The sequence below is a fragment of the Diadema antillarum genome, unplaced genomic scaffold (genome assembly GCF_040938485.1).
Source record: "Diadema antillarum isolate AM-2024a unplaced genomic scaffold, OU_Dant_1.0 seq00001039_RagTag, whole genome shotgun sequence".
Classification (NCBI taxonomy): Eukaryota; Metazoa; Echinodermata; class Echinoidea; order Diadematoida; family Diadematidae; genus Diadema; species Diadema antillarum.
This window is the reverse complement of record NW_027271870.1, coordinates 576,157-589,940: the sequence shown is the minus strand read 5'-3', so window position 1 is coordinate 589,940 and position 13,784 is coordinate 576,157. Positions and strand designations below refer to the sequence as shown.

The window sequence follows — 13,784 nt, the reverse complement described above, 5'->3', positions numbered from 1 at the left end:
TGAGACCGCGCTGTTTAATTTCAGTTAAAGTGAAAACTAAGTTTCGGTAAGTGCTTGAGAACCCGTCTAGCACCATTTCATTTTTGCTTGCAATATATCGAAAGAGTCCACTAAGAAACTTACCTGGCTGACGCGGTTTGCCGGAATGATGAGTCGGTTTGGAGTATTTTGAGAAAAATAATAATAGTAGGAAAACCGACTTTTATTCCAGAAGGCTCCAGACTAACTCGGTCTCGGGAAAAATTCGACCCTCCTTCAGACAATTCACAAGCAGTACGTGATCGCCACATTCTACTGGCCACTGCATAATACCAAATGAGGCCTAAGTGAATGGACAGGAAAGTGCGTGCTAACGTAATCCTGTACAAAACAAAACAAAAATGACAGCGCGCGGTCCTCAGTTGCTGAGACGCGCGGTCTTTGGAGTTTTTGTTGTTGTTTATCAAGCGCCTTTGATTGTTTTAGAGGTGCTTGATAGGCGCACACTAATTTTGCATGCGCGCAAAAGAGGTTTTTGATGCGCGCATTGTAACAACTCGGACCATTACTGCGAGTAGCCAGAACACGAAGCGCTAGTTTATACAGGCCGCTCCCATAGGACAACACTGTACAATCAGAGGGACAACCATTACAACTCATCCCGCCGTCAAAGCGAAGCCGAGTTATCCCCAAGTCCGAGTTTAGCCTGACCCCGCTCGGGTAAGTACTGAGACTGAACCTTTTTGGTTAATATTTCGCATTTTCGTCGTTACCCATTGAATATCTTGTAATAACATCGTTATCCTGCACATTTCCTAAGCATACGTTCACATTTGGGAGTGAAATTTGACAACTTTTGCAGGCGTACCAGAACTTTGTTTGGGCTTTAATGTGTTACGATTTTAGGCCCATTTTTGTCAACCCTTGCAATTTTCAAAATGTGATCATTTTGCACTCCCAGAGATACAGAAACCAGTGAGAATTCGGCTTACCGTAGAACCAGTAGCGTTCGCAATGTGCGGAATGTGGGGCGGACAGTGTTATTGTTGTCAGGTTGTCTCATTCACAATGGTAACGGACAATGACAGCCACATTCCACACATTGTGAACGTTACTGCTTCTATGGCAAGCCGAATTCTCGCTGATTTCAGTGTCTCTGAGAGTGCAAAATGATCATATTTTGAAAATTGCAAGGGTTGACAAAAATGGTCCTAAAACCATGATGCATTAACCAAAATTAAAGAACTTGGTGTCTTTCTTTTGGAAAAAGAATGGCCTTTCCAATAGTATACAAAATAATGACATATTAGGAACAATATTGCCAAAATTAAGAATCTTCGGCGTTCCGTTCTTTTTGGGCCACCCTGTATATTTACTGAGATCTAAGTTGTCACCTTAGATAGACATTATATTACCACACACATGATGATTCACTCATTTAACTATCAAAGTTACATGTATACAACATGATATTCACCATAAACATTATGTAGGATAAACATATTCTGACATTGTCCTCATTTTGCAAGAAGTGAGAACAACTGCAGGAACAGAGAGATAATTGACAAAAAACAAAACTAAAACTAAACAAAAAACTGAGTCAGCAGTTTATAGAGAATGCATGCAGAAGAAGTGCGCCTGCATGTCTCGATCACTCCATATTTGAGAGTATGGGGGCAATAAGAGTCTTCTGCTCCGGCAAAGTGGAATATTTGATCGGCAAACACAAAAATATTATTTCAGCTCTGAATAATGACGTGCTGCTTGGCTCAGCTTCCAGTTTTTCTTTTTGTTATGAGGGGTGGGGGGAGGGAAGTAGAAAGTGGGACAACCACCATGAATGCAGCTCGAGCCAGCCGCTGCTTAGATTCGATTCCCCCAGCCTTTACTCCGGGAGCTCAGAGAGACGTTTGCAGTGTACTTGATACTGCTTGATCACGTGCCTTCCGTGTCGGTCGCGGGTAATTTCGTATTTGTCGAGCGCAATCTGATGAGCGTATTCTGGGTCACAAGAGTAAATCTCGGCCGATCCACTGTAAAAGGAGTCTTTGCCAAGAGATGTACAGCATTTGCTGAGCGTTGACAAGCCACAGGCTGAGGAGAGACTGGGATGTCTGGAAAGACAAGTAAGATGAGATGGTATGGGACTGCATGTACTAAAATCTGCGTTCCATAAGCTAGACTTCAAAAATACATCGGGGTTGCAGATATCAAATAAAAGTGCTATGTTATACTGCAAGGAATTTTTTATTGTGACTCATAGCTGTCAAACAAAAGCAGTTTACTGTAATTATGAAATCAAAGTCAGATCAGATGGAAAAATAGAACAGAACTTCAGAAGGTTTTATATTAGTAATATTCCTTTATTTTGTTCTGTCAGCATACATGTATTACTGGACAACGTTTTCTCTTGTGTAGAATGCCCATTTTAATAGTGTGTGGCTCCGAATGATGATTATATTTTTTATCATTTGTTTTGCATGATGACCCAGAAATGTTCTTGACATTTTGTTGTTTTTGTTTTCTTTTTGTTCAATGGCCCTAAAAGTCTTGTGATTTTTTGAACAGTTCATCAGTAACTTCATTACCCAAAATTTGTTCTAACGGCTGTTTCCTTATCAAAAGTTTATGTGTATCTGTCAGGTTTTGTACTTGCACTTGACTATTAACAAAAAAAAAAAAAAACACACATTCAAAGTTCTGACTTGCACCTGGAGAGCTGCACTTGCTGAAGCTGTAAGCAAATTTTCACATTGGTTTTATAGATGTGCCCAATATATGTGACAATGTATTGCTTTATTTTGGAATGGACAGAATTTGGCAGTATGGCCGTGGTAAAAGGCATTTACATGTATGCCACAGGATTTAGAAATTTCTTTACCATGCTGTGTTTTTATGTACATTTGTTAAATTCTATGCATTCTTTTCCTCAGCAGAGTAGGGTCAGCAAATTAACACTTCTGATGGGCATGTTTGTCTATTGTTCATGCATAGCATTGCACAACAATTGTTTATATGCATGTGTTCGGAGCGATACAGAGCGACTGGTGTGTTCCTCAAATATTGCCCATATGTCAAAGGTGCACATACCTCTATGCTCTGACGCACGTCATTGACAGTGACAAAGAGCTTTTCTCCAGTGCCATCTTAATTTTCTGTGGCTGAGAGGGATAAAGCCACGGTGCACGTGCGGGGGAGTGATGCAACAAGCTTGAGGCCAGAAACCTTGAAAGCTATAGCTGAGGGCTACATGTGTATAAGTGGCATTCGTCATTCTGTTGTTCACTTGTCACACAAGCTCCTGGGTCCATTTTCCTGCATCTGTATAAAAATATGCAGCGTGTGAAATATGCCTGCGTAGTAATCATCAATAACTTCCACAACTGTCACTTAGTTGCAGATTCGTGCAAGATGATTGCATCATAGTGAAATGATATTGAACATAGCTATAGAACCAGAAATATTCACAGCATGAAATTTTTTTTTTGTGAATTGCCACTGGCATTCAGTGCATACAGTGTAGACAAGAACGTTCGCATGTATTTTGATTTTGCAAATCTTGACTAGTTAAATTTGCAAAAATTTCATGCACACAAAAATTTCTGGTTTTTAGCAGTACATTAATGAAAACAATCAGTTACTTTTTGTACATACTGGCTATCCAAAGGTGTCTTTAATTCAGTAATTTGAGACATTACTTTCATAAGATTCCCTTATTCCTGCAAATGAAATCACATGTTTTGTAGATTTTCTCTGCATTTAAACATTTTCATATATTGGAACATGAATATTCACTGAATGTGCAATTCTTTTTTTTTTGGGGGGGGGGGGTGGCAGTAAGGCTATGGCATTTTTACACATTAAAAAAAAGCATGATCTGTCGTTGTCTTTAGTTAGGATATCCTTTTCTGTTCAAACGACCAAATTTTTGTTACGCACAAATGATATCATACAGCAAATATTGATATTTTTCAACCAAACATCCAGAAGAAAAAACTTATTGCACCCATTGCTGTAGGATCTAAACAAATGACTGGTGTTTCAGCTTAACTTCATTAGTATTGGTGTGGTTCTACTGCCATATGTTTCGGATCTGTTGTTTTAGTGTCCCCGCTTTTATTCGTAATACAAAATGTGTAGTTTTGCCAATATTGGGCTTCAGAAGCAGTAGCAGCTCCTGTTTTCTTGACATCAGGGTTGCAAGCTGAAAACACAGTCTGTATGATGAATCACTTTTTTTTTTTACACACACATTGGTATCATAAATGCTTTTTCTCTTATGTAATCAGGAAGCACTCTAGAGACACATAGACATGCACACAAAATAGACACAACAGTGTGCAATTACACAGCAAAGTACAAAAAAGCATGGATGTACTAAAATGAGTATTTCATTCTCTACAGCCTTTGTGACCGCCATTGTGATTGCATTTTGTGACACCTACTATATGCCACATTTTGCCGTGTATCTACCAGTCTGTGAAGGTTGATTCATGGAATGATAGGCCTATATAATTCAAAGGCTTTCTTATCTAGAAACTACAATTTTCCCTTTGTGAACTGAAGAGCAGATAGGTTGAATAACCACAAGTACAAATACATAGGGAAATATTAAGTGCAGCATTTAGGTTAGTCATGGTATTGAAGAATAAATGAAAGTTTGTGGATTCCAGTAATCAAGTTACTTCAAAGTGTTGTCTTTTTCTAGAGTACAGTGCTTTTGATTAAGAATAAATGTCATGGACAATTTCTATGAAATGATAACAACAACAACAAATGACAATGACTCAAAAAATGAGCGTGTATTTTAAGGTGATGAAAGGCACATGTGTCCGTGGTTCTAGAAGACAGAGTATGATATTTTGAATGATAGCACATGATTAAAATTATAGTTTTTTATTTGTATTGGTGGGCTTTGTTTACAAATACAATACAAAAATGAGCCACAAAGTGCATAATACTGTATATGCCATATATCTAGTGAGTCTAAATTTTCGCGAATCGGAACTTCCCGACGATTTCACGAGTGGTAAAATTCACGATCGTGGAGTACTTTTACTGTACTGAACGGAGAAATGTCTACATCTGCATCACATTCATATCGGGATCAGAGTCATTATTTTTGCTTGTCTTTAATTTCGTGGACAGCACCTGACTCGTGAAATTTGCGAAAATAAAAACCTTGCGACTTGTAGACAGTGATACATGGATTGTAGTAAACAACATTTTAAAGAAATAATTATGAAATGACAGTTTGTGAGTCAATTCTGTGCCTCATTTCAGTCATCATGCTTTATTTGGATTGAATATTTGCTTGGCTCTTCTCAAACTCTTGTCTGATGTGAGTTATAAAGATATGATACCATTTCATATTTGATCAATATTTGTTTACTTTGTCGTTGTTTTTATCTTACAGAATCAGATGCAAGAAGTCATTGATGCAATGTTTGAAAAGAAGGTAAGTACCTGAATTTGCCAAAATAACATCAGTAGTAGGAGCAGGATTTGATATTGGGGCTATTATGGTAGGAAAAACCCTTCTCTTTTCACAATAGGATTTCTGCTTTTAAAATTGCATGTATTATTCACTGAATACTGCGGATGGAAATGAGTTAAAGTATTGATAATCATGAAATTGTTATAGATCTTGCCCAGGGTTGTTTTACTTTGTGTTGACACATTCATTGTGTGCTCTTAGGCTGAAACTATCATTTTGTTTGTTTTTGGTTTAGACTAATTGTTTGTGAGGCCATGAAATCAGGAGTAATCTCTTGTCATATGCCATTTTTCTCGCTGCATTGGGAGAAAGTTTTGGGGAAAAAAAAGATGAAGAGGAATATCAGGTAATTTGTGTCACAAGTAATTATCTATAGGCCTAGATAAAAAGGATTGACAATACCTTAAAATGTTATGGAAGACCACTCAAGTAATAAGGGGGCATATCTGCTGTAGGACTTGTCAAACTTTAATAAGATTTTCTTTCAATGCATGAAGCTGCAGATAATTTCTGTTTTGATGTTTTTAAATGACTTTCAAATTGTTTGTAAAGACTTTCAAATTGTTTGTAAAACTGCAGTGTATGACACTCACACACACAATCCCCATTTATTTGTCAGTGGCAAATGGTGAATCTCCCTAAACCACCTCAATTGATTATTTTGTATTTCATCTTGGATAGTTTATGTCACTGATTCTTTATTTTTTGAAGCAGGCTTTTTTCACTTGTATGTTCCTTCTTGCATCCTAAAACTGACGTTGTCACCAAAGCGTCAGCTTTAATGTACATAGAAATTTCACCATTATTTTTCTCGACTTTGCTAAGGACCCCAAGGTGTATACTTTGTGCCAGAGGGCTGTTGTACGGAATTGAGTTGGCATCTGTGTACTCAAGAGTTGCTCAGAGAACCGCAGAAGCTGTGCTTCAGCACATCTCTCTTTTCCAGCTACTTCAAATCTCCAACTGAAATATGACCCTGTCAGAGAACTGCCAGTGGCCTAGAACAAGCTTCAGTGTTCAGATACATCCCATTGCATTAGGATGGATTACAGAACCAACTCTTGCAAGCAGTTTTAGTTTTCCCCCATCTTCCTCCCAGGGCCCTGAGCTGTCATCCGGTATGAAGAGGTATGGGAAGTTATCATTTCCACTCTTGTCAGGGTCTTGAAACTGTGGTGGGCCTAACACGTGTGAGTTATGCGGACGATGGGGTCCGAATGTGCCTCTGATATATGGCTGTGTTTTCCAGCTTCCAACTTCCCCGAGGGTACCCTCTTTTGTCTTTTTATTTTTATGAGCGAATGAGGATTTTGATTAAATCTGAATGCACCTGCAGGGCCGTGTAATGCTACACCAGTCTGCATCCATGTAGTGGTAATACAGACGCGCAGTGTTTTCCTGCCCCTCCGAGGGGGGTAGAGGAGCGCATCATCAGTACAGGAGCACACCATTGGGGACTATTTTGTCTCCTGTCACTCGTCGTAATAGATCATGCGAATATGAAATCGGCAGGTTTGCTTTTGGCAACACGCGGGAGGAGGGAGTGATGCCCAGCGTGCTCCGGCAGTGAGACGTGAAGCTGCTGGTGCGATGGCACTAGAATGTGTGTGCTCCCACAACATGCACGTATCCTGTCTCTGAGACCTTGACCCAACTCTCTGTAAATGCTGGCTCACCCATTTAAAAGAGAAATACCTGGACTTCCATATTGTATGTACGTGATGTGTAATTGAAGTGTACTGTAAAAGTGGAAATTTTCGCGGCGTTGAAATTTTTGCGCATTTTGTGCAACCCGAAACCAGCGCGAAAATAAAAGCACGCAAATATTTTTGCTTGCCATATGTTCCAGTAGACGATGTCTTGATTTCGCGGAATTAAACACACGCGAAACTCCTCTCAGCTCGCCGAGCGCAAAAAATTAGTCACGCGAAAATATTCACTTTTACAGTATTGGATGTGAACCATTTGATGCAATGTTAGATCTTTACCCTTCATCCAGATATATGCAAAATCAGAAAGAAGTGCTATGGATACAGTGACTTCAAAGGGATTGTATAGTTTTGGCTGAGACCTAATTTCAGGTTTCTAACATTTTGGGTGAGATAATGAGAAACTTCTTATGATATGTGAAAGAGCATGTAATTCCAAGTGGAATTCAATGTTTATTAGGTGAAATTTGGTTTTGAAGTGGCTGAGATATCCAAGACAGAGCGATCCTAATAAAAAGGTGGGACCCACCTTTTATTACAATGGGTTTGTTTTACTCTGTTTTTGGATGTCTCAGCCATTTCAAAACAGATTTTCATCAAATATAAACTTTGATATCTCTTGGAATGGTATGCTCCGTACTATTTAATTATTGGTTTCTTGGTATCTCACAAAAAGATAAAAGCCCAATCCTCATCTCCATCAATACTGTACTATCCCTTTAACTTGATTTTTTTTTTTTTTTTTTTAAAGGGGGGGGGGGGGATAATGATATCTAACTCATTAATAGCAAATTATTTCAATGCTCTTTGTGAATCAGTATCCACGGGCAGCTGGTATTGTTGATCACATAATGTTATTTTGATAGTAATTAACATGAAGAGCTTAGGTACATTCTGTGGATGGCTCATATTTCTCATTTTCAGCCTGCCTTGCCCTTGACCTTAGTAATGCCTTGGTGTGATTAATCCCAGTGGTAGAAGAAGATGTCAGTCCCCAGTGGCTGTGGCATGATTTGCCATATGGATGTAATTGCCATATCAATGATTGGAGATGCCAAGCACATGCTCTCTCACAAGCACCAGGCATTCCATATCTACATTCTCTATGCCATCCTCGCAGTACGATTCAAAATATGCCAAGGAGGACTATCAACTCGACCCCTCTCCCTTCCTTTGAACCAGCCCTGGCTGGCTACTGGGTCAAGAGCACCCCAGCAACCTGGTTGGGGTTTGGACAAACCAAAGATGCATCAAGCAAGGAAAAGTCAAATGTCTCATGTGCCACTTCAATTCAAGGGAAAGGTCTGCTGTACAATACAAGGCAGTGTGTTGTTGGCGCTACATCTGGGACACTGGTAGTGGTAGCAATTAGAACCCCCACCCTATCCAAAGAACCCATCCTCGTGATCGATTTGGCAGCTTCAACGTCGTGTGATTGATAATTGCTACAAGGTTCCAAACTGCTGTTGTTGATTACCGTTGGTGTGTCATTTCATGGTTGAATGGCGTGCAAGGATGCCTTCATTTTTGCTTATTGCTTCGTGTAAATTCAAAATATGCATGGTATGGAAGACATCTTCAAGTGTCGTTACCAAGATCTATTGCAAAAACAAATGGTAGATCTTGTGGAACTATTAAGAAAGAAAGCTTTTCATATCTTTACATATGGCTACACATTTCAATCTCAAATGCAGAGACGGTTTCTGTATTCAGTACAAATGAATATTGAGAGAAACTAACATTGGTCCTGAATTGTTGATCATACTGTAAATATGAACATTTCAGCTGCGTAAACCCTTCAAAAACATAGAAGGTTGTACATTATTTTAAAAAAAAAAGCTCCCAAAGCACAATCTTTATGATAATAGATATGTTTGGCAGCAAATTTCATTTATTTCAAGAAAATTGAATGATTGGTCCGACAGTCTTCCTTTCACATATGATTGAATGATCAGTGGTGATATTCTTATGATTTGTCCAGAATTGTTTAGATAAGCAGTGTACTATAAAATTTGAGTATGCACTGCATGCATGAGGTGCAAAAGCTGCACTGTGTGTGATGGAACGTTGCCATCACAGAAAATACAAGTAGAAGGTTTGTACTCTCAAATTACTTTTATCGGCCTGTGTAATATAAAAGATGATGACTTTTGTTTGGGGGAATATACAGTACAAAATGTTCTGCCTCAAGGTTTGCAGTCCAATTTCAGGAAGGGTAGAGGTCCCACAGTAGCAATTCATAACCTTCAGATGTAATTTGTAGATCCCTCTCTCACCGGTTATCGACATGATGTGCTCCCCCACATACGGGATTCATGCACTTGAATGTATGACAAGAATATTGAGGATCACATTCTTCTGCTCTTCTCTCCTTGTCTTCCTCTCTTTGAATCTATCTCTATCCGTCTATTTGTCTGTCCTATAGCTGGTGGAGAAGATCTATTCTTGATACAGGGTTCGCATCTTTTTACATTATGTAGTACACTAAGACCCGGGGAAATAAATTATGTATGGGCACGACACCGAAGCCACATTCAACAGGTTAGGGGTACACACCATGCATCACCGAGTTTCTCCAGGGGGCTAAGAGGGATGAGAGATCGATGGATGCATACCTTTTCATTTGTGCCACTGATGAAGCTTGGTCAATTTGTCTTGAGGTGGTCCTGTAATGAATCAGGAGGGCTTGCAAAGAGATGCGTGTCTGTGGCGTCTGATGTCCCATGGGTGGGGGGGGGGGGGATGATTCATTAGTTTTGATGAAGTTCTCATTACAAGGATGAACCCTATGCAGTAATTACCCTCAATTATTTACAATTGGTGAAAGCTTTTATCTGTTGCGTAGCTCTCTGCACTTAGAAGCAATTAGGGAAAATCCTAGCATGAAATCCATTTGCCCATTATCATTGCTGTTCTTCAGTTTTATAGTATCCCTCAATTACTCAACCTTTCAGGTAACTTAAAATCTATTTGTAAGGGATGCTTTCTGTATCTCAAGACTGAGGTTCTAGTATCTTCTGTCATACACAATAGAAATATCCAGATTGATTCATATGTGCTCAGAGTGTCACAATGAAAAATTTCCGTATGACTGTGTATGACATTGTGCAGATAGCTTTGTGAATGACAAGCCTTCCTGTCATTCATGGTCATGGAGACAGCATTGTCAGTCAATGTGCAGGCGATTACCTACACTTGTATGTGTTCAGGGTTGAATATGTTACTGTTACACAGAGATGGACTGATTAACCAGCAGCACAGGGCGGCATTCTCCTGCACAGGGGAATAATTAGCTCTGTAATAGCGTTCTGTAGCTGTAGCTAAAGTTGTGGGAAGGAGGAGGTCACGTCAGATTGCATGCAGAAGATCTGCTGGAGATTTGTTCCTATTACAGGAGAGAAAAGGGGCAGAAAGAGGCGATTCGTGCACAGATGCTTAATTGCCCAAACGGGGGGACGTGCCTGTGCAATTTCGAATGGTAGGAATCAGTCGGCTTCTCATTGATTATTTGTGGCATGCCGGAATAGATACGACTCCATCTGCTCATACTCGATGGGTCAAGAATCCGTCTTCAACACGACACGAGGAGGCGGTCAATAGGGTGCGGACTGGACATGACAGGAAGTGTGTTGGAGGGACTTCTAGGCTGTTATACCTCACACACCCTTTGATCTGAGTGCCTGCCTTCCCCTTACCTCCAGTAGCATCGTTTATAGGAGGATGCACATGAACCTGTGTTATTGTGCAGGATATTGTAGACCAGCTTGTCAATTTGCTCTGATCTTGACAGTGACAGAGATTATTGCAAAATACCACTTCACCTAGAGCTAAAGTCTCTGAGTTGCAAAGGTCAAAAGTTAGGCCAGCTCTGAAGAGGCACTTCTGTCCAGAATATGATTTGCTGTACATGTATCAACTCTTTCTATTCCTCCTCAAATGAACATGTCATAATATGATACACAGTGTACCTTGGTACAGCATTAATTATGCTGATGACATTTTTTTTTGCCTTGATGTAGGCAAGATACTGGAAGCTTTAATATCATACACTATAATGAGGATCCCACTGTGCATAGAAGAATGGGAAGTATATACCAGCTAACTCTGTGCTATGTTGCCAGATAGACAAATGGAAAAATGAGTTAATGGATAAAAATGAGTGAATGCACAAAGGAATTGATAACTGAATGAATATGAAATAAGTATACAAGTTCTGATTGGTTTACAGTGGTAGTTCTCGTCATAGGGATAAACAGAGTCTGTCTTGGATGAACACCGCACAAGTACATGTACTAAAAAATCTATGGGAAAATAATGATACTGATGAGAAATATGACAGCAGCCACATTTGCACACACCTAGAATTAATGGTTTATGAAGATTGATGTTTGCAAGGTGATGTGGAAACTGTTACTTTATGTGTGTAGACACACAAGAACTTGTTAACTTTCGTGATTGCATCATGATGCAAAAATCATTCCCGCTTGATTTAAAAAACAAAACAGAAACCTATCGCAGTGATTTATCGTGTGGTATGCGTGTGACCAGCACACAGACATCAGGTTTTTTTTTAAAATTCCTGTGATATAGCTGGCCCCAGTAGTTCTGCAAGCTTGGATGCTTAGGGTCACATTCAGTTCACTGTTTATTTGTTTTTTAAAACTCTTGGACAATTTGTCCTGCTCTGTGTGTGTTTGTGTGTGTGTGTGAACAGTGGCAAATAAAATCAATTTTGCATCGCAATGTGAAAACCAATGTCAATGTGGCCTGTATCCAGACTCCAATGACTGACGGTAAGATAGAAATTTGACCAGCCAAACCACGTGTGCCAAGTGCGGCCAACAGATGATACCCCATCGTGACAGCATGCAGAAGCCTCAACCTCCAGTATCAGCACTCTGATTTTTTTTTTCCTCTCTTAAAAGCATTTTATGTTTTTACTTTTAGATAATGACCTTTTCACAATACTCAAGTAAAAAGTCTTATGAAACATTTCCCTCCCCCATATGTGTGTTTTTAATGATTACAGTTTTGATATGAAAGAAAATAGACAATGATAAAAATGCTGTTTCACAAAAACAAACAGTGACAGTTATTTGTTTTCACCGTGGAAGGAATTACATTGCTATAAATAGTTTCATTTCATAGTCTGTGACGGCTCTAGAACATGTGCATGTAGAAGGATGTTAATGCTGTGTAGAATCTCTGTTGTTAAGGCCCTTCTGCCACTCTACTCAGGATGGATCTACTTTCCTTCCCAGTAGTGATCATGTAGACAGGAATGTAGTGCAGTGCATTTCATCGGCTCGTATGTTTTCACAAGTACGCGAGACTTTCACGTCTCAGTGTGTGATGCCGTTGAGATGAGGTCTCAGTGTGACTCATCGACAAGTATTAAGAACTGTGATGATAGCTCTGTATGCAGAGGGTCTTTCAGAGGTTGCCGGGTGATCTTTGAGGATATTGAGCCGGAGGATATTGAGCCGGTTTTGTTCTACAAGCTTATCAGTAAACCCTACGATGTTCGTGTATGCGTCAAGCTCCATGACAAACGGGCAAGGTGGGCTTACCTGTTGCCGTGGCATGGTTAATCATTAGCTTCTCGCACAACCAACAGAGCTGGTGCCTGTGTGTGCAGAAGACATTAAATTGCTTTTACAAAGTCAAATCATTTAATAGGGATGGTCTTCCTCCCTCTTTCCACCATGCAACATGAAAAGACTGCCACTTTATCTGCAGACAAAATGAAGCCTTGTAACTTGCAGGTCAGACAAGGCAGATCCTAGGCGATGTAGGAGAAAGCTCTCTCTAGAGTGCTCACTATCCTCATCAATAAGGATGTTGTGATCTCTCTAGTAGTGATGAGGGTGATAGAGGGATAATGTCTTCCCCTGTTAAAATGTGGGAAAAGATTTAGATTTTGCAAAACACAGGTTCATGATGCACATTTTTTTATTTATTTATTTTTTTAAACTCAAAGGTATATGTACAAACAGAGGTTAATGATGCACAATGTGTTAAATTTATACTTGAAGGCAGATTATGTACAAAGTTTGCTGCATACAATTGTAGGTGCCTATAGGGCTGCACTGTGTTTGCTCACCTAGTACCTCCTTGGTTTTGCGAGTTACATACTACATGTTTACGGGATATACAGAAATGTGCCCTAATGCAGCTCTCTGCCCCCACCCCCTTTTCCCCTCCCCTCCCATCCCCCTCCCTTTACCTTTCCTTCACTCTCCTCACAACTCCTCCCTCCTTCCCCTTCTCTCTTCTTTCCATTTCCCTCTCCCTTCACTCCCTCCTGCATTACTCCTTTCACTCTCTCCTTCACAAAGTTCTTTCCTATCCCTTCCCCTCTCTCTCCTGTCGCCTCCCCTCCCCGCCCTTTTCCTCTACCAGCCTTCCACCCCTCCCCTCCCCTCCCCTGCCCCTGGAGCACAAACAAATCAATGCATGCTGGAATTTATGGCAGGCTGCAACTTCATAAAAGACTTTTAATAGCGAGTAGACAATGACATTTATGCATTGAGCAATCCGTGGAACGGGTGAATGCAAGGTCATGGAGTGGAACAGTCACAAAGGGTTGTGGCCGACAT

At 40.0% G+C, this 13,784-nt stretch overlaps 1 protein-coding gene across 1 annotated transcript in view; it reads left to right on the top strand.

Moving 5' to 3' along the window:
• Window positions 1–13,784, top strand: part of LOC139742938 (cAMP-dependent protein kinase type II regulatory subunit) — an 82,835-nt gene that overhangs the window by 28,303 nt on the left and 40,748 nt on the right. The window contains exon 5 of the mRNA XM_071653445.1: window positions 5,396–5,437. Coding sequence (XP_071509546.1) covers window positions 5,396–5,437 — 42 coding nt within the window. The remainder of the gene's footprint in view (window positions 1–5,395; window positions 5,438–13,784) is intronic.